The following is an 18231-nucleotide window of genomic DNA, read 5'->3' as shown; positions in this document are numbered from 1 at the left end:
TCTTCCAGTCAACATGGGGTAGATCCACTGAAAGAAATAGATAATGGCCACCATTGATTTCATGGGTAGGAAAAAAAATTGCATCTTTGTTAAGGAACTGATCATCCCATTAAGTTCGGAATTCGTCCAACTATAGTAAGTGGGTAAGTGTTCCGGGTGCCACAGTTCCAAAGAGACTTAAACTAGGAAGCATCCTGAGTGGACCATTACTACCACTTTAGACTACCCAGGAAGACTTTGGGAAGGATCAAAGAAAAAACAGTAATGACAAGAGAGAATCCACCAATGCTGTCTTTAATGGGGGTGGGAACAGTGTGGTATGTATTACACTGAAAGGCAGAACAAGAGCCCAAGGTCAAAGAAACAAAAGAGAGCAGTCAATCTTTTGAACACTGGTGAGAACTCCATTGCTGCAAGTGTTGTAGTTAGAAGCTAGTGGGTCTTCCTTTAGAGACACTGAAAAACTTTCCCCCACTTTGGTGAGAATCTAAGATCCTTACCCAACTCAGAGTCTTACAACTTCTAAATAAAGCACCTTAAAACCTCAATTGGAATTCATCACTTGGGTCCCCAATGCCAGCATACACACTTTTTCCTTGATGGAAATATTGCCCAGCTTCTACCATGTACCTGGATTTCTTTACACCAAACCCATCCTTTTGTGATCCTTCCAGATAGCTGTCCATTCCTTTACCTTCCCTGTGAACTGTTCTGGGCTACCGTACATAGCTGTCTTGTTCCTTCACTTCCCAAGCTTGTCTAGGGCTCCCGCTTGGAGGCATCATGTTCACTGTTGTTTATTGTGTATTTTCTTGCCATGTTTTAACTATTTTCTCCTATGTGCAAGCTCTGTTTCCTAAACAGATCTAACCTTAGTGAAGACAAAACTGACTTCCCTATGAGAGCTCCCACAGAGGTTAAGAGGAATTCTGGGCATGGACCTGTAGAATTGATTAGCAGGAAAATGGTGCAAATTCGGGCATCTTTCTTCATATTCTTCTCTCCCTAAAACTTAATTAGCTGTTTGGGGGGGGGGGAGGAGCATTTCCTATTGTGTGTTAGCTGAAGTAGCAGCAGACCAACTTGGCTTCTTTTTCATTCTTCTCCTCAGATGTCAGCTCTGCCCAGGATCTGGTAGCTGGGCATGAACAGGCCTCTGGGTCAATGCAAAGCACTCTGTCTTAATTTGTATTGTCTGGATTTTTCTATGTATACTGACTTGGAAATGGAAGGTCATCCTGTCTGGTACAGTCCTTATATACAGACCCCAGTATGGAAGATGTACCATGACAACCCAGGGGAAGGGAGGTGAAATCTCCCATTGTGAATGACAAGCTCTTCTCTGACTTGCTTGTGAATGGCCTTCCTGGCCTCAGTCTTCTTACTTTCTCATTATCCCTACTTTCTGCATGTCAGTGTTATTAGTGACTCCAGATGTAGCACATTATCCCTATTAGTTCAGTGTTCTTGTAATTTCCTGAAATGTTTCTGGCCTCTTTAAAGACCCTTTATATGTTTTCCTGTGCCTGTGCAGATCTCATTAATGAGTTGCTTACTCCCTCTTTGAGGCCATTGGTTTAGATGTGAAGCATTAAAGAGTGACCACAACCCTGGCAGTAGCCATGGGCACTTGGTTCCACTCACTTCCCTGCTGTGTAGACCTTATCCCATACATATGACACACAACCCCTGCTCCTAGCCCCAGCTCTTGGGTCAGAGACAATTTATGTCCCATAGGTAACCCTTTGGATTCAGAGCACTGAGACATCTCCATATGTGTCCCTTTGTATTCACTAAGGCACTTAAAGATTTGCATACAAATCTTGTTATTTTAGTTCACAAGTTTGTTTTTTTAAGTTGATGGCACATTATTTGTGTCTTTAGCCACACCAAATTTACCTACTCTAAAGCATAACTGTAAACTTACTTTCTTTAATAGAGAATGGCAGAGTTGGCTATAGCTTTGGGAATTGTCCCCTCAAAAAAAAAAAGTTAGAAATTACTCTATTTGGCTTTGCCACTGTATGTTTTCACTCAGAACTGTTGGGAAAGTGTCACTGTACACTGAACTGCAGACCCAGGAACAATCTGAAGGCATCTTAAGCAAACACTCTATCCCTGAGTTCCAACCAAAGCTTTAAAGCATCATTTTAGTGTTTTTGTGGTCTGGGGATCGAACCCAGGACCTTGGACATGTGAGCCAAGTGCTCTACCACTACTCTACACTCCATCATCTATACTCTAACCCAAACATGAAGTCATCTGACATAGGTTAGCCTGTGTGTTTAAAACATTGGAAAACATGATGGTTAGTTGACAGGATTAGAAGATTTTGAGCCACTTTGTCATAAAAAAAAATTACAAAGTACTACAGGCAGGGTGGCACATGCTTATAAAGTCAGGAAGACTGAGAGTCCCAAGACCACCCTGGGTTATATAGCTGAACCCTGCTTTTTAAAAAATAGCAAATGGAAACACCACAACAGGGCAGAGCCTGGTAGTGTTTATTATCATTTATGCCAGTGTGCGGCCGGGTAGGAGAGGACCAGGTTCTTGTGTACTCAAGAAACAAAGCTCCTATGGGATCCACTTGTTTTGTAATCATTTGGGGAACTTGGCTTTAGACTGCACTGCTTTCCTTTTATTTGAAGCAAGTTGTTTCCCTGTCTCATGAGCTTTTCAGTCAGCCGCTCACCTGCATAACAATCAGGAGGAGCTACAATCAGTGCTGGTCTTGGTTAAAGTTTAGTGGCACACCTGTGAAGCCCTGGCTGGCAATTCTACAGTCATCTTGCACCTGGTTGGTGGCCAGGTCAGAAAACATGGAGACCCACAGAACAGCCAGTCCTGGGCTGCGCAATCCACACTCTTCTCTGTCCTTGGGGCTCTAGCTCTGCTTGCCTTTCACTTTTTCTTTTTAATGTTTCTATTTATTAGTGAATTTCAGGGAATATTAATCAGTGTTTGTTTTGGGTGGCAAAAAGTAAATCATCTCTGACCATTTCTTTAATTGAGCTCTAACTCTCCTTGTGTTATCATGTCAATATAGGTTTGTTTGTTTTTTTCTTTCCCCTTCTCCATACCCCTAGTGCTGGAATTTGAACTCAGAGCCTCTCATTTTCTTGGTAGGTGTACTGTTGTTGTTGTTGTTGTTGTTGTTTTTGGGTTTTGCCAGTCTTGGGGCTTGAACTCAGGGCCTGGGCACTGTCCCTGAACATCTTTGGGTCAAGGCTAGCACTCTACCACTTGAGCCACAGCACCACTTCTGGTTTTTTAAATTTATGTGGTACTGAGGAATCGAACCCAGGACTTCATGCATGCTAGGCAAGCACTCTACCACTAAGCCAACTTCCCAGCTCGAAGTGTACTGTTTAAGCTATGTCTATCAAGTCCTTTTTTGCTCTGATATTCTTTTGTTCTTTCTTTCTTTTTTCCTGGTCCTGGGGGTTCAGCTCTGGGCCTGGGTGCTATCCTTGTGCTTCTTTTGCTCAAGGCTCCTTTAGCCACAGCTCTACTTCTGGCTTTTTTGTTAGTTCATTGGCGATAAGAGTCTCATGGACTTTCCTGCCCAGGCTACCTCAAACTGTGTTAACCAGATCTCAGCCTCCTGAGTAGCTAGTATTACAGGCATGAACCACCAGCGCCCTGTCTTGCTCTGGTATTTTTGGAAGAGGCTTAGATAATATGTATGTAACACATTATAAACATACCCAATGTGTATGCCTTTCTAACCCCTTCATTCTGGCAACTCTATCAGATAGGGATAGCCATTTTCTAAGGCCAGGATCCACTGAGGAAAATTAGCAAAGATTAGTGGCACATGGATGCATGTTGATGCATTGTGGAACACAGAGCAGTTTCCACAGTCAGTGGGCTGTATTCCAAAGGTTATTCCTGAATGCATTCAGTGCAGGTGACATCACAAGCTCTTGAGAGATGCTCTTGGTTGCACTGACTTGTTTTGACTGTGGTCACCCAGTGCTGTGATCTGAATGTCCCTCTAAAACTTACATTAATGTCCATACAGTGCCAGTGGATCAACACTTCTAATGTCAGGTACTCAGGAGGCTAAGATCTGAGGATCAAAGTTCAAAGCCAGCCTGAGCAGGAAAGTCTGTGTTAGTCTTATCTCCAGTTAACCAGTGAAAAGCCAGAACTGGAGGTATGGCTTAAGTGGTAGATTGTCAGCCTGGAGTCTAAAGCTAAGTAAGAGCTTGAGGCCCTGAGATCATGCCCCAATACTGGCGTGCGCGCACGCACACACACACACACACACACACACACACACACACACAGACAACCACCTCATGTTGAAATAGAATTGGCCATATATGTGAGTAGTGAGAAGTGGGGCCTATAACAGGCCATGAAGGCTCTGCTTTCCAATGGAGGAATGGGAGCTATTATCTCTGGAGATGGTTAATGATAAAAGACCTGGTTCAGTACTCTGGTGTGTTCTCTTTCTCTCTCTCACCATCCCCCTTTAAAAATTATTCAAGTAGTTGAATGGAGGGGTTTCTATTTAACATGTTACTTTCTGAGGACAATGCATCTTGATTCATATCACATGCTCTTGCTCTTGGATTTCCTGGTTCATAGTATGGTTACGGCAACAGAAAATAGACTGAAGCAGCCAGGAAGTCTGGAATTTGAAAATCAGACCACAGTGCAACTGCCAGGTATCAGCCAGAGCTTTGCTTAGGAAAGGATGCAAAGATAAATGGCCAGCAACATGGAAGATCTATGTCTCCTGGTGCTTTTCAAGACCACATTGGTGGCTTTGATGGCATACATGTCTAAAAAACATCGCAGGCTTTGATTTTGCCCCAAGTTAAAAAGCAGGGCAATACTTGGTCCTAAGTATTGACAGCAAGAAAGTAGAAGATTTCCACCCCACCTCATATACACATCCAAAGAAGGGTGCTCACTAACCCTGCTCCCTCATACCAAAGCACCCCTGATTTCTCCAGCCCAGGCCAGGAGTGCTGCCCAGGGCCTCAGGGAGGCAATTTAAATGGTCTCTAAGTGATAGACCTACTCTCTCACTTGGCAGGGGAAAAATGATTTTCTATTTTCATTGTCTTTCCTCAGTTCAGCAAGGCTCATGTATTTCTAAAACGGTGATACACCATGAAATTACAAGAGGAACAGGAACTAAGAACCGCCAGGCAAATGGTACTAGTATTTTTAAGTATTTCAAAGCCAAAGGTCTACCTAGTTCTTTGCTCTAGAGCAAGCACTGCTTGTTCAGCCAGTCCTCTCATGATGTTTTTATTCCCATAGGCTTCTTTTAGTTTAATAATGTAAATTATTAAGAAAAGATATGTAACAGTGTTTACATTAATATTAGATGAATAAATTCAGTTACCACATGGGTAAGTGCCAGGAATTCAAACTGCTCTTGGAAATGGAGACAGAGAAGAGGAAAGAGGTAGGGAGGGGAGGAGAAGGGAGGCAGTGAAGGAAAGGGAAGGGAGGGAAAGTAATATTAGAATTCAGCATGGAGATGCTCAGTAGAATCAAGGAATCTTTTCTTTCTTTAAAAAAAATGTATTTATTTATTTTTATGCCTATCCTGAGGCTTAAACTCAGAGCCTAGGCACTGCTGAAATTTTTTTTCTCAAGGCTAGCATTCTACCACATCTCTACTCTGGGCTTTAAAAAAAAATGGTGCTTAATATTTTCCCGCCCAGGCTGACTTTGAACCACAGTTCTCAGATCTCAGCTTCCTGAGTAGCAAGATTATAGACATGAGCCACTGGCATAATGTATTCTTTTAAGTAATTGTACAAAGAGTTTCAACTCCATAAGTCAGATATGAGCATAATGCATCTTGGTCAATGTCACCTTTTCCATTGTTCTTCCCATCCCATCCTTACCCTCAGACTATATAGTTCAACTTTTACATATTATACACTGAATATAATGACTGTATTTGCTCTGTTTTTCTCCATTTGGTTCTCCTCGTCTTTTTACCACCACTCCAAGGAAACTTTTTTTTAAGAGATCTTTGACGTATCTACTTGTAATAAGGCCTAAGAGACTTAAAAACTTGTATGCTGAATGACTTCCATTATGGAAGTTCTGGTTAGTTATAATCAGAAAAGATTCTGGGAATTGTAGTGGAGGAAAGGTTAAGAGCAGAAAGCAGAGTAAGACAGCCCTGCCTGGTTGGTTTCCTTTAGGGTATGACCAGCACCTTAGTTACATGCCACATTTCAATCTCCTTGTCTGTTCAACTAAAACCAAAAATATTCCTAGTGGCTTGCAAGGCTTAACTAACATTATATAATCATATTCTCTAGCACAAAGGAAACGTTCAAGAAATTGTTAGTAAGTAAAGTTAAGAAAATCCAACCACCTAAAACAAAGCACTCCTTGATTAGCATAGATTCATAAAAGGACTTTGTACAATCTGGCGCTTTATAATTCCTGTCTTCTTAAACTATGTTTTTTTCAGCAGAATCTTATGAGAATCTGAGTGTACCAATAAAACGTTGGTTAGGTATTATATACATCTATGGAACTATCATGGTGTAAACTCCTAATACTATTAATATGTGTGACTTTACATTTTTTTTAAAAAGCTGAGTGGCTCAGTGGTACAGTGCTTGCCTCACATGCATGAGGCCAAGTTCGATTCCTCAGCACCACATCAGCAGAAAAAGCCAGAAATGGCGCTGTGTCAAGTGGTAGAGTGCTAGCCTTGAACTGAAGAGCTGAGGGACAAAAACGCTCAGGCCCAGAGTTCAATCCCCATGATTGACCAAAAAAAAAAAAAAAAGCTAAGTGGGAAGCTGGTTTGATAGCTTTGCATTATTGTAATGAAAAAAGTAAGGCAATCAATTTCAAAGAGAAAAAGGTTACCCCTTTGCTTTGGCCCATTGGCAGTGGCAGGAGGAAGTAGCAAGACAAAACATTTCCTTTGGTGTTGGTAAGCCAGGAAACAAACAAAGAAAATAGAGTCCCATGATCCCCACTGGGTCCCACCTCTCAAAGGCTTTACTAGCTGTCAACGGCCCCACCCTGATGGGGGAGGGGGAAAGCCTTTGTTTTAATACACAGAACTTTGGAGACATATATCCAAACCATAGCAAGTGGGCAAGAGTCCTCCCCTGTCTCCCTTTATTTCTGCAGAAAACCCAAGGCTTTTTAAAACACAGTTTAAAAACTAAAAGTCTGGCCTAAGCTACCAGTGGGACCAGTAGAATCTAGCCTGATTTCCTGTTACAGACTCTTCCCCATGAGAAAGAGCAGCAGCACCAGAGTTCATGGGAGAACACAGCCAAGCTCTTCTAGAGAAACCCAGAAAAATCTAGGGCTTTAGTCCATCCTATGTGAACCTTTCCCCTGTGAAGTGTATGATAACCTTTCGGATGGCCCATTTCCAGTTTCCTGTTTATTTTTAACTACTTCTGGTGTCACGGAAAGCATTTCCTGTGAGGTTCCAGTACCTTCTGCCTGCCCCGAGGATGAGTTGCAGCTGTGGAGTTTTCCATGGAATTTGATTGGAAGCAATGACACCCATTTCCTGTGCCCCCTACCTTTGCCTTTGGTGGCTCTATCTGATGCTAAATCAAATGCAGGGATTTCTAAGTTTTTCACATTCAGGGCATTTTTACTTCAATCCATCATCCGGCATGCTCATCCAGGCATCCAAACACAGGACAGAAATATAAACAGCCAAATTGGCTCAGTGCAAGTTTAAAGTCAATGTATTTTCTTCTGGAGATAAGGCAGTGTTCACACAAATGACCTCAGATTTCAATTAGAAAAGAAAAATATGTGCCACAGTTTGCGACTGCTATATGCTATTCCCACACATGGCTAGTTTCCTGGTGTATTAAACTTGTTCTGGGGGAAAGCTGGAGTCCTTTTTATTTATCTTGGGAAATAAACATGGCAGGGATAAGGTGAGGCCCCTGTGCTGAGTTATCGTGAGAGGTGACAGAGTCAGTTTACACTGATCCCCTGGGCATACCTACAATGACTTCTGTGTGTGTTGTCTTCTACCTTTCCTGATGGGGGACTCCCTGTGTACAGAGCCACATCATTCCTATCTCTTTCAGGATCGCTACTTCCAGCTCACACTTAGGGCTTGAAAAGTATTTGTTCACTGACTATCCAAAACACATCCTAGGTATAAATCAATCATGTTGATTATTTTGAACCTAAATTATACCAAAGGAAAAAATATATTAGGATGATCTTCTATGAATATGAAAAACATAATTAAATAAAAGAAGAATACAGCTAACAGATGCCTTATAAGGACTATTCGCTTTCAGATTCCAGGCCAACAGAGCTTAGATTCCATAACAAACACATTTAAGAATAACAGCAAATATTTATTGAGGACTTTTAAATCCCAGGCACATAACTCTAAAAGCTTTATGTCATACAGTAGATCCTCACATCAGTCCTGTGAATGGGGCTATTATAAATTCTCCATTTTATAGGTATGGAAACAGAGGAAGGAATCACTGACCATACTGGTGATGGTATTTAAACCCAGGTAGTACATCCAGTAATGACGGAGTGAGTGAGCTAGTGAATTACAGAGGAAAATGGTGCCCTTACCATAGAAAAATACAAACGCCCAGTGGCTCAGATGACTTAGTTGAAGGCATGAAGTCCTGTAGTTTCAGGGTTTTGGACAAAGATAGGAAAGAAACACAGGAGAGAGGCAGTGGAGTTCAACTGCTTTGTTTTATTCTTCTCTCCTTTTCTTGATTTGATAGAGAATTTTATAAATCACTTATCTATTGAACTTGATTACCAAATTAATATTTCTTTAAACATATTTTTGAGTTATCCAGACATTTACGCAATAGGTGTTACCCAAGTAATATGTACAACACCAGCTTGAGGATGTTAAAGATAAATATTGCTCCCATTGGATGAATGGTGAGGCACGATTCATGCACTTGGCCAAATCCCATTATGTCACTCCAAGGTAGAGATTGAGTCCTAGCCTTCGGAGTCACAGCTCTGTCACCGTCTACTGGTAGCTCACTCTCCTTCTTACCTCAGTATTGGTTTTCTGCGTGCTATAAAGTAAACATGAACTACCTTGCTCTCTTGTAGGTTTGTGGATGGCTATTGGGACACCTTAACTTCCTCCAAGGAAATACGGTTTTATTGGATTTCCTACTAAGCTGTTTCCCAGGTGACCATGAACCAGCCAGCCCCTGCTGATGACCCTGATGCCAGCCCTAACCCCCTGTGCATAGTTTGTGGCCAAGCTCACTCTCCAGAAGAAAACCACTTCTACACCTATGCGGAAGATGTAGATGATGACCTCATATGCCACATCTGCCTGCAGGCATTGCTGGACCCTCTGGACACTCCGTGTGGCCACACCTACTGTGCCCTGTGCCTTACCAACCTCCTCGTGGAGAAAGACTTCTGCCCAGTGGATCGGAAACCCGTGATTCTACAACACTGCAAGAAGTCCAGCATCCTGGTCCACAAACTCCTCAACAAGCTGCCAGTCACCTGCCCTTTCACAGAGCACTGCACAGAGGTGCTGCAGCGCTGTGATCTCCAGCACCACTTCCAGACAAAGTAAGTGGTGGCTCTCTCCTCCTCCTCCTCCTTCCTCCTCCTCCTTCCTCCTCCTCCTCCTCCTCTTCCTCCTCTTGCTCCTCTTCCTCCTTCTCCTCCTCCTCTTCCTCCTTCTATCCCCAATATCTCCCAAAGGCCAGGAGATTCCTGTGGCCCAATGCCTCATGGGATACTTGTTACTCTGACTTTGTCTTCACAACCAATGAAATCTTGGTTGGAAACCATCAAAATAGATTGTCTCTATTGTTTATAGTTATTAATCTATGGGAGGGAATATCACTTGGTAGAGTTGTATGCATGTATATTCATGGTCTCAAAAAAACTGGTACCTTTAACTCTACTGAGCTATTATTGAGTGTACAGAGAAATTTATTAATCGCTTGTCTATTTGATTTAGTTATAAAATTGATTAATTGGGTCTCCCTATTTGATACATGTTTGTTAGAATCTCCTCTGCACAGGAATTGACAAGGCTCAGCTGTTCATTGAGAAGATGTTGTAAACTAAACATTAAGAAAAGAAATTTAGCAAATATTCTTCCTCTGAGTAACATGTTTGTTAATATTTTGGCCACATCTCACACCCTCATGGCAGAATTGTGTGTTCAGGATGCTGCTGCTGCTGGTGGTGGCAGGTGACACCTCGCCTCCCACACTGTGATTCTGGGCAGTCCTGCGTGGACAGCTTCGCAGGCAGCCCTGGGCCTGTTCCTCCACATGAGGAACTCTCTCAGAACACTTAGGATGCTTGATCAACAGTGAGTGATATAATACCACCATTGTTTGTAAGAGGAAATTTGCAATGTGGTATTGATCTTGGATCTCTTATGATCACGACAAGAGGCAGGTGCTGGTCTTTTTTTTAAGGTCACATACTTTAGGTCATGAATCTGAAGCGTTGTCTTTGGGGACGTATGTGGATTCTCTAATGTGCATCAAAAGCAAGGGTCTGGCTGTAATGCGTAGCACATGTTTCCTATTCTGAGGATGCCAGTGGACTCATTTTTCTCCTCGAGACGGTGAGCCACATCCTTCCAATGTGGGTTTTCAGGATACAGCTGACCATTTGTTAAGGCTGGGGTCAGGTTAGGATGACCCACCTTCCCAATTCCCTGGAAGGTGTGGCCCAAGGAGAAAGCAAAAGGAAGTCTATTTCTGACTTCTGCAGGAAGTCTGAGAGACATTGTGGAAAGGAAAGTAAGTTCAGGGTCAAAGGTGAGGTAGGCACTGATAGGTGCTGCACTGATTGGGGAAGAGAGGAATCTGAGGAGGGTACCACACTGGGTTGAGGAGGTGGGGCGTGGAGGGAGGCGAGAGGGCCTGGTAGAGTTCCATCTATACCCATCACATTCCCCTGTGTATTGCAATCTATATATTTGGGGGGGGGGGTATATTAGTTCCTTATTGTTGCTATAACAAATGAACTAGTGACTTTAAAACAACTCATCTACTTGTTACCTCACAGTGCTGAGGTTTAAAAATCCAAAAGGGAATTCACCAAACTACTATCAGTGCAGAGTTGCATTCTTTTTGGCCCCTTTCCAGCTTCTAGAAGCTACCTGCCTTCCTTGGCTCATGGTCACTTCCTGTCTTCAAAACCAGCCGTGTAGCATTGTCTGATTTTTCTCTCAGCTTCTATGGACATGTCTTCTGGGACCCTGACCCTCCTGATTCCATCTTGTGTGGACCAGGTATCACCTCAGGCCCAGCTAGGTGATCCAGGTGCCTGTGTGTGGTCTCAGCTTCAGAATTCCTTTTGCCATGGTAGGTTCTGAAGTTTAGGAAGTGGATATCTTCGGAAGTCATTCTTGTGCCCACCACAGAGTAAAGAGAAGTAAAGAAGAGAGAGAAAAAAATAGTGATGATTGTTGAGGAGAAACTGAGACACAGCTATTGTCCACAGCCTCTAGCCAAGAGCTTTCTTGGGTATAGAATGTGCCCCAAAATAGGGATGAGCTGGCATATGCACTTGGGGGTAGGCTGGAGCAGAGGTTGGGGAGGGGAGGCTGAGAGGCAGGCCATGGCAGACCTGTGAGGTTTCCAGGAGAGGACTCATTTTCCCTAGCTTTCTAGGCCAAGCAGGATTTCATTTGCCCACCCATACCACAGGAAGCTTGAGAGAGAGTGATGATCGCACAGTTGATAACGATGTGCATGTGGGAGAAATAGCTGTGAGGGAAGAACCCCAGATGACAGAAAGCGAGTCCCCTCTGAGGCCTTAAAGATCTTCACAGCTCCCAAGAGAGGAAATTCCCACCTGGAGGTGCGGGCCTCGACACCCTCGCCCACACGTCTCCACACTTGAGCTGCCTAAGTAGGTTGAAGTCACCATTTCCCAAAATATCTTATAATTAGCCATCAGATGCTTGATATATACTCCCTCCTCCCCAGCTAACGAGCACTGTATTGGCAAGGACAAAGAATTTGAATGTAATCCAAAACCTGACTCAAGATGGCTAGCAGACCCTCTTTCTCCCCTACAAGGAACATGAAGGAGATGGAAGAGTTAATACCCATGGAGTGCTCTGAGCAGGGCAGAGGCAGAGGTGTCTGGGAGACAAATGTTACCTCGTCTATGTGAGGTCTCCAGACTGGTGGCCCATGGTTGGTAGAAATAGTTGTGTGTATGTACAAGCTATAGAGAAAAACCTTGTTAATAAAATTTGAATCTTTGATTATTCTTTAATATCATTTATCCAGTAAACATACATATTGTCTACTGTAGAATGGCAAAACTCAGGTAATTAACATTAACTGCCCACACCATTTTTTCTTGTCCAAGTCTGAGACTAGAATTCTGTAACTGACTCTTTTGCTCAATGGCTGCTCTACAAATTAACTCATGCCTCCTACCCCATATACACCTTTTTAATCTCCCATTAACCTTCTTTTGTGATGAATAGTCGTAAGTATCTGTTAGCAATTTTTTTGTATGTATGCTGGTATTGGGCCTGAACACACTATCACTATCACTATTTATCTCTCTTTCTTTGTCTTTCTCTGTCTCTCTGTCTCCCTGTGTCTCTCTGTCTCTGTCTCTCTGTCTGTCTGTCTCTCTTTCTCTTTCTCTCTCTCTCTCTCTCTCTGTGTCTCTGTCACTGTCTCTGTCTCTGTCTCTCTGTCTCTGTCTCTGTCTCTCTCTCTTTACTTTTTTGCTCCAGGCTGGAGCTGTACTACTTGAGCCACACCATCATTTCAAACTTTTTTTCCTGGTAAATTGGAGATAAGAATCTCACTGACTTTCCTGGCTGGGCTAGCTTCAAACCATACTGTTAAGATTACAGTTCCTAAAGAACTAGGATTACAGACATGAGCCACCAGAGCCCAGCTTGTGTTGGCAATTTTTTTTTTTTTTTTTTTTTTTGGTCCAGTCATGGGGCCTGAACTCTGGGCCTGGGCGCTGTTCCTCAGCTCTTCAGCTCAAGGCTAGCACTCTACCACTTGAGCCACAGTGCCACTTCCGGTTTTTTCTTTTTTGCTTATGTGGTGCTGAGGAATCAAACCCAGGGCCTCGAGCATGCAAGGCAAGCGCTCTACCACTGAGCCACCTTCCCAGCCCTGTGTTGGCAATTTTTAAGTGTACATTTCTTTCTTATTCCAGCAGTGTTGTATAGGTCTCTCGAACCTATTCCTCTTGACTCATAGGTATTTTACACCCCTCAAGAATAGTAGACTTGTGGGGTTTGGGTTGTAGCTAGGCATTATCCCTGCAGTATCTGTTCTCCAAGATTCATGTCATCTAGACACAGTACTGACAGTCCACCTCATACCTGCACCCAGCAGACATCCTTGGGTAAGACACAGAAGACTGACCTTGGCCATGAAGGACTGCAAAGGACATTGATTCCACTAGAGAGCACATCTCTGCAACTTGAAAGGGAGCTGGTATGAGTGAGCATTAGGATCCTTGGGTAGTTCTGTTGACTTCAGCCCTTAGGAGCTCATAGGCCATCACAAGGGTCTCATGTGGAGAATTCCTGGTAGGGTGACTGGCTTGATTTGCTGGATGTCACCTTCCTCATCAAAGGACAAGGCCAGTAGATGTCATGGAGCTCCCACAGAGGTCCCAGCTGGTGTCTCTGTCCTGATGCAGCACATCTTCAAGTTAGGAGGTCCACAAGAGGGCAATCCTTTCCCCTTGAACCTCAGTGAGTCTTAGGCTCCAGACCATATCTTTATTGTATCATATTGTCATCTGTGCATGGGGTATTTATCAGGCTAGATCCTGAGTGACAGAAACATTTACTTAAGCCATGATTCCTGCCTGTGAGGAAGGACCTTGTAAGGATAAAAGAGAGAATGAATACACGCTTGTGTGGATTCGTTCAGAAGACCTCGCTTTGTCCTCCATGCTTTCCTTTGTGCTCTGAAAATGGGAGATCACAAAGCTGACCCTCCTTGAGGATTCACTTGTGTGAATAAAGAGGTCATTAGTGTTTTTTGAAAGGAGTCAGAATGAAAACATGAAGCCATTGTCTGGCCAAATGTTTTCTGGGAGTATTGTCTTAATTAACTTTGTACCAATGCCTGAAGATCGACCCTGGGGTCCCCTTCTGTAGCAGGTGCCCTTTCCTGTAGTATGCTTTCCTGTGGGCCCTGTCCACTGGCTACAGCACAGGGAGGCGTTCAGAGCAGGGAGAAGGAACTGAGGGTCTCAACTATGGCGAAGAGAACATGCTGATGGTCTGGTTGGTCATTTCAGCCTGCCTGGGCACCTGGACAGAGTTGAGGCGTTGTCATTGTCAAGCATTGTTACCCCCTCCTTTGTTTTTCTCCTCCTATCCCTTCCCTCCCCCACCTCCTCCACTACACACACAGACACACACACACACACACACACAAAGTTGTAAAGTTCATTTCCAACGTAGTGTCTTGTGAGTATCATTGTTGCAATGGGTCATCCTGTGTCCTTGTTTCAGCATTTTGTTATTCCCCTTTATCTATCTTTTCTTTGAGTTTCTAACCCTGAACCCAGTTTTTCTTTTTTTGTCAGTTGTGGGGCAAGGCACATTCCCTGAGCTCTTCAGCTCAAGGCAAGTGCTCTATCACTTGAGCCACAGCACCACTTCCAGTTTTCTGGTAGTTAATTGGAGATAAGAGTCTCATGGACTTTCCTGATTGGGCTGGCTTTGAACCACAATCCTGAGTAGCTAGTATTACAGATGTGAGCCACCAGTGCCCAGCATGAACCCAACTTTTCTCTGACCCCATGCCTTGCTCCTGTTTGGTAAAACAAAAGAAGAAAACAAGGGAAGATGCCTGAGATGACATTTAAGGGTAAATAACATGGTCAGGCAAGGTATGACTACAGGGATGAGCTTAGAACTGATTACCAGCAAAGAAGCTATATAACAGTCCATGTCATCTGAAGATGGGGATTTTACTCCCAAGGGATTGTGTTCATTGATTATACATCTGACAGATAAGTAATGGATTATTCAAGTGCTACAGGTTTAACCAGAGAGAGGTTTTCTTTTTCTCATAGAACATAAGAAAGACCTAGCACCGGGATGATTTTACCATAATGCCACCAAGAATCCAGGCTCCTCCTGCTTTTCAGTTTAGTTTCCATCTTCAAGTTTGTCTCCATATGTTCTCAAAACAGCTGCTCACTCCAGCAACACATCCAAGTTCCAGGCACAGAAGTATCAAGCAGGAAAGGAATCATAAATGCTCAAATGGAAATTATCTCCTTTCTGGGACACCTCTCCTAGTCATTTCTACTTAAAACTGTTGGCCAGTATTATACTACAACTATCTGCAAGAAAGGCTAAGTGGCCAGGCACTGGTGGCTTCACGACTATAATCTTAACTACTCCAGAGGTTGATGATCATGGTTCAAAGCCAGCCTGGGCAAGAAAGTCTATGAGACTCTTATTTCCAATAAATTACCCTCCCAAAAAACAAAAGTAGAGCAGTAGCTCAAGTGGTAGAGTGCTAGTCTTTAGTGAAAGAAGCTCAAAGACGGCTCCCTGTCCTGAATTCAAGCCCTAGGACTGGAAAAAAAAGAAGAAGAAGCTACGTGCATTACTAACCTTGAACAAAACTGGAGTCTGTTATAAGGAGAGGTTGGGTATAGGATAATGGTTGAGTAGGGACAGAAGGGAAAAGCAGGAAGCAGAACCTCATCTTTATATAGCATTTATACTTGCTTGTTCATTTCCCGCCCCCTGAAATACAAGCAGATGAATGGGCAGCACCTTCTTCCTTCTACAAGGCAGCAAATGGCAGTAGCAGCCTGACCAGGCCAACCTTGCAGAGGTCACAGTACAGTATCAATTCAAACCCCACAGCCTGGGTTATATATCATACTACTTATGTGGCTAGACCCTTAGGGTCCACATCCCAGTATTGTACAACTCTAAGTTCAGTAAAACATGCTAACATGTCATTTCTCTCATCCCACCTTCCCAGCAACCCTCAAAGTTAAGCACTATAATTATGTTTAGTCTTTTGTTACTGAAGAGGCGATGGAATTCAGAGAGGTTGAATAATAGACTCAATGATACACAGCCAGTATGGGACAGAGCTGTGATTCCAATCTCAAGCTTGACAGACTCCAGTAACTAAACACCAAACCTTATTTCCTTTTTATTAGGGCCTCACCGGCTCTGACTCACTCCTGCATACCAACCTTATGTGAAATAGAATTTAAGTTTGGGCCCCCACAAAACTAGAAAAGCTTACATGTCATGATTTGCCAGGGTTGCTTATCTCTGGTGTAAACTGTAAAAGTGGAGTCTGTACATTCTGTGACTCTTTTGTGAACATTCTAATCACCTTACCTTCAGCTGCTGGATGAGTTCTGATGCCAGATTCACAGTTACTGGCTTCACAGCTGCTAGAAGCCTGTCTCTTCCTGTAAACTTTTCTTCCTATCCGGTCCGGTTTGATGGCACTGCTTGGTTGCCACTAATGTAATTGTCTCTGAGCCATTTCAGTTAAGATTTAGGCCTAGGGTTGACAAGTGGACTTGACTCTTCTCAACTATGGGGCAAAAGGAGGGGAATCCCCTGTCATGCAAATCAGTCCTCATGTTAGGACAGGTGCTGTCCTCTAGCACAATAGATCTGGCTTTTTTATTTTGTTTTTGTGGTACTGGGGATCAAACCTAGGACCTCATGCATTCTAGGCAAATGCTGTACCCCTGAGCTATCATCATCAGTCCTAGACTCACAGATCTAGCTGGAAGTGGTGTGGCGTCCAGTCACTGTGGACCAGGGATTATTAGATCTATTTAAAAAATGAAAGTGCCTGCACTCAGGAACTTAAGTGCCTGGGACCATCTTGTACCATCAGAGCTTAATTCAAGAATGAATGGGAGTCTCCTTCATGCATGTAAGACAGGCACCGTGACATCATCTAAACAGAACATTTTCAAAGACAGTGACACAGCCTCTCTTTCTATAGAGCCTGTTTGCTAAATCATCTGGCAAGCTGTCACCATGCTTACCTGTGTCATCGCAGCCAGGACAGTGATGGATAAAATGTCTTAAATGCTTTCTAAATCTGCATTGGTACTCAGGAGGTGGAGATGCCTCAGGCTGAAAGCACTCATGTTCTAATGTCTAAAACCTCACTTTGAGCTCAGACCTCCACGCTGCGCTGCAGAAAGGCTAATTTCCCAGTGTCTTGCTCAAAGCAAGGCTGTGAGACAGCTTTTGATTATTTGCTTATTCACATATGGGGTATGAAAGCGCCAGGCTCTGCCCTCTTCCAACATGTTTCTTCACTCCCAGTCTGGCTGCTCCTGGCCAGTGATGTAAATGTACCAGCTGCTTCCCAAGAGCCAGTCGGCATCCTGCAGGAGGGGCTGGTCCCTCTACCAGGCATCAGCCCTGCTCTCCTCAGCCTAAGCCCTCTAGCCAAGCATGGTGAGTCCCTCCCATCTCCCATCTCCTCATCCAAGACTCCAAGAACATAATCCTCTTACAGACCTATGATTTATAATGTGGCTTAATCTACAGGCTCCAAGTTAGATTCGCTCTGATCGACTGATTGTGGGGACATGAACAGGTTTCCCTAAAGGGGCTGGGCTGATCCCCTGTAGCCGGCAGAAAGAAGGTGGCCAGGAGGAAGGCAGCAGCCTGAGAAGGGAGAAATGAAGGCACTTCTGTTGCTGGTCCTGCCCTGGCTCAGCCCTGCTAACTACATTGACAATGTGGGCAACCTGCATTTCCTGTACTCAGAACTGTGAGTCCTCCCTCCGTGCCTGCTGCACCTGTGTTTCTGTGTCATGTGTGTTGGGGGTGGGACATGAGTCACCTCCCTAGCTGGCATGTGTGTTTGGAAGAGTAAATTCTACATGCCCTGCATGCACCATGGCAGAGGCCCTGGCAGAGTCTGAGCTGCATGCTTAGCTGTGCTGCCTGTGACTTAACAAAAAAACACCATCTTAGCGGATGTGCCGTTTCCCCAAGCATTGTTTTCCTGCAACTGTGCCAACACTGCTATTTTTTTTTCATATTCAGCCTTCTCCCAATAGATGTGTCTTCTTTCCCTTCCATAAATAGAACGTCAAGTGCTGTTGAGAACAGACTTTGCAAGCCCAGATAAGCAAAGGTATCTCTATAGCGTATATCTTTTTTCTTTTTCCCTATAGTATATTTGTGATGACTAGCAGACATCGATCTCTTAACATCATCATCCTTGTACCTGAAAACAG

General features: G+C 43.7%; 1 protein-coding gene across 2 annotated transcripts in view; it reads left to right on the top strand.

Moving 5' to 3' along the window:
• The window catches only part of Lnx1 (ligand of numb-protein X 1), a 108084-nt gene that overhangs the window by 7907 nt on the left and 81946 nt on the right, over positions 1-18231 (top strand). Inside the window, exon 3 of one of the 2 annotated variants that reach the window (XM_042678401.1) lies at positions 9088-9567. In XM_042678401.1, the coding sequence (XP_042534335.1) occupies positions 9176-9567 (392 nt within the window). In that variant the 5' untranslated portion in view covers positions 9088-9175. Of the gene's footprint in view, positions 1-9087; positions 9568-17541; positions 17760-18231 lie in introns of those variants that run through there. The other variant, XM_042678402.1, reaches the window with a different exon arrangement.

The sequence above is a fragment of the Dipodomys spectabilis genome, unplaced genomic scaffold, assembly GCF_019054845.1.
Source record: "Dipodomys spectabilis isolate Male_0828 unplaced genomic scaffold, ASM1905484v1 ptg000043l, whole genome shotgun sequence".
Taxonomy (NCBI): Eukaryota; Metazoa; Chordata; class Mammalia; order Rodentia; family Heteromyidae; genus Dipodomys; species Dipodomys spectabilis.
This window is presented reverse-complemented; position numbering and strand designations above follow the sequence as displayed.